Raw genomic sequence first — 3,017 nt, forward strand, 5'->3', positions numbered from 1 at the left:
AAAAATCTAATGGCATGAAACAAATCACAATAATCTAATGGCTAAAAGGTGGATGATATGACAAAAAAAAAAAGGAGAGAAAATCAAATGAAAAAAAAAATAAAACTTCTTAGACACACCGGAAATCTGAGGATGAAACTTTCAATATCAACCAATTTTAAAATACTCACCACACGCAATCTAGAGATAATGACATGCTTATTTACTGACATTTCATCATTAATTCTAAAATTAATTTTAATGGTGTCTATGTATTGATATCTTCCTCATGGTACTAAGAGTTTTATCATTGGAGTTCTGTTGTGTCTTCGACATCTCATTTATTTTTTTTTCTTTTCTCTTCTTTTTTTTTTTTGTTTTTGCCATGCATCTTTTTTTCTTCTAACTATTAGATTATTTTGATTTATTTCATGCCATTGCATTTTTATACAAATGTATGTTGAATTTGGACTAGTTTAAGAATTATTTTTCCAGGTAATAGTTTTTTTTTCCTTTTCTAATCTAGCAAAAAAAAACTCAAAAAAGAGAAGGGTGGCATTGTCAATTTAGAAAGGCAGGCCTGCACCATCCTCCTGTGCCTGATTTCAAGTGGCTGTGCGCGGGATCAATGTGTGTGTGAGAGAGAGAGAGAGAGGGGTCACGGGTTTGTCTTGAGAGGTCCTGATTTCACAGTTCTAGACAGACAGACAGACAGACAGACACATATTCTCTCCCACCACACAACCGAGGAGACTATCCAACGTTAATGTGAATTCACCCCTATTTTACTTACAGAGTTTAAAAACAACTTGTACACAATATTTTACTGTATCACCAAGACACTTAAAAACATCCCTCCATCCTCTTCAACATTTCAATCCACACCCAGGACTCCCATCCCGAGCTTCACAATACCGCCATGTCCATATTCACACTCTCTTCCTTATCCCTTACCTAGCTATCACATCCAAAACCGTCACTGTTTCTCTCTTACACCTCTCTCTATCTCTATCTCTGCAAAATAGCAGGCGCTTTTGATCTCCAATGGCTCTCATGTTAGATAACTGTGAAGGCATATTACTCTCATTAGACTCCCACAAATCAGTCCCAGCTCCTTTCCTTACCAAAACCTACCAACTGGTAGATGATCCAGCCACTGACCACATAGTTTCTTGGGGTGAAGATGACACTACTTTCGTTGTTTGGAGGCCACCTGAGTTTGCTCGTGATCTCCTTCCTAACTATTTCAAGCATAACAACTTCTCTAGCTTTGTCAGGCAACTCAATACCTATGTAAATATAACTTCAATCACTCTTATCATATGCCCTTTCTTTAAAACTGTGTCTTTGTTTTTTGTTTTTTCTATTTTTTATTTTGGCTCTGATTTGGGTTTGTTTTGGGTGTTTGGTGCATTAGGGGTTTAGGAAGATTGTACCTGACAGATGGGAGTTCGCTAATGAGTTTTTCAAGAAGGGAGAAAAACATTTACTTTGTGAAATCCATAGAAGAAAAACAGCTCAGCCACAAGTAGCCATTAATCAGCACCACCCACATTCTCCTTTTGGTGTTAACGGGCCCAGTTTCTTTCCTTTCCCAAGCAGAACCAGCATCTCTCCATCTGATTCAGATGAGCAAGCCAACAACTGGTGTGATTCACCTCCTCTCACTTCACCACCAAGAGGAGGATTTGCTACCGCCACAGTTATTGGTGGTGGGGGTGGATTTAATAGTTCAGTCTCTGCATTATCAGAAGATAATGAAAGACTAAGGAGAAGCAACAATATGCTAATGTCCGAGCTTGCGCACATGAAAAAGCTTTACAATGATATTATTTACTTTGTCCAAAATCATGTCAAGCCTGTTGCTCCCAGCAATTCCTACTCTTCTTCTTTGCTTCTTTGTGGCCCATCACCTTATGCTACAACAAATCATGTTACTTCTAATGGTTCTCTAGTACAGAAGCCCTTAAACCAGCTTCTTGGGTACTATCCTACAACTGCTCCAACTAACCCTAAGCAAATCCCTCAAGTTCATGTTTTGATCAACTCACCTACAGCTACTTCACAGAGCTCTTTGACCATTCTAGAAGAAGCCAACAACAATGGTTGCAAGACAAAGTTGTTTGGTGTGCCATTACAAACAAAGAAAAGATTGCACCCAGAGTATGGTTCTAATCCAGGAAATATGGAAACTAGCAAGGCTCGTTTGGTGTTGGACAAGGATGATTTAGGATTGAATCTTATGCCTCTTTCAAGATGTTAGTATCTTCAAATCAATTCTAAAGATCTGAGCTTTTTGGGTTTTATATTTATATCTTTTCTTAGATTTTATTTCTTGTTTGATTTTCATTGTCTTCTTTGAGTCTTAAGATAGTCTGAGATGATAGTAGCTACTAGCTCGTGTTAATGAAAGAAACATGCGTGTGCGTGCGTGTTGGTTTTTGTGACCTTGTATATAACTTTAGTGCCGGGTATTTTCTTTACCCCCACAGCCATGAATGCAGGTGGGGTTTGGTTAGAATGAAGATCAAATCAAATCAAGTTTAAAAATCACAAGTCCATTTCTAAAGAGATGTCCTTTCATTTTGATTGTTTGCAATTTATTGCTCTCTCCTCCTGCTTCTCCTCTTTCTGAATTTAATGTCCGTAAGTTTCAGTTCCATTAATTAATGGAAGGGAAAGAGAGAGTCTTGATGGCTTAATTAATTTCCTTTCCTTTTAGGTTCTTTTTGTTTTTTTTTTTGGGGGGGGGGGGGGGGAGGTTTCAGGCTGGGTTCATCCATCTAGGGCTTTCTCTGGTTAATTAGTCCCATTAATGTATGATACGCAGCACTATGTCTTGCAAATACTTCCAAAACATCCAAAAACTGATGGATGGGATAAAAACAAAAGTAAGAAAGGGCAGCTAACTAGCTGAGGACAATATGATTATGGTCATTCATTTCTCAAAATATGATTAGCCTTGTCATAATAACTATCATTATCATTAATTATTCCTTCCTATAATTATTTGTCAATGTGAAAAGAAACTGTATAGA

General features: G+C 37.5%; 1 protein-coding gene across 1 annotated transcript; it reads left to right on the plus strand.

Annotated features, from left to right (window-relative positions):
• Positions 1–639: 639 nt before the first annotated feature.
• Positions 640–2,548, plus strand: LOC133691343 (heat stress transcription factor B-4-like). The gene is made up of 2 exons (XM_062111807.1): positions 640–1,272; positions 1,397–2,548. The coding sequence occupies exons 1-2, from the start codon at positions 1,024–1,026 to the stop codon at positions 2,240–2,242; spliced, it is 1,095 nt and encodes a 364-aa protein (XP_061967791.1). The 5' UTR covers positions 640–1,023; the 3' UTR covers positions 2,243–2,548.
• Positions 2,549–3,017: the final 469 nt, after the last annotated feature.

The sequence above is a fragment of the Populus nigra genome, chromosome 4 (genome assembly GCF_951802175.1).
Source record: "Populus nigra chromosome 4, ddPopNigr1.1, whole genome shotgun sequence".
NCBI classification, from domain to species: Eukaryota; Viridiplantae; Streptophyta; class Magnoliopsida; order Malpighiales; family Salicaceae; genus Populus; species Populus nigra.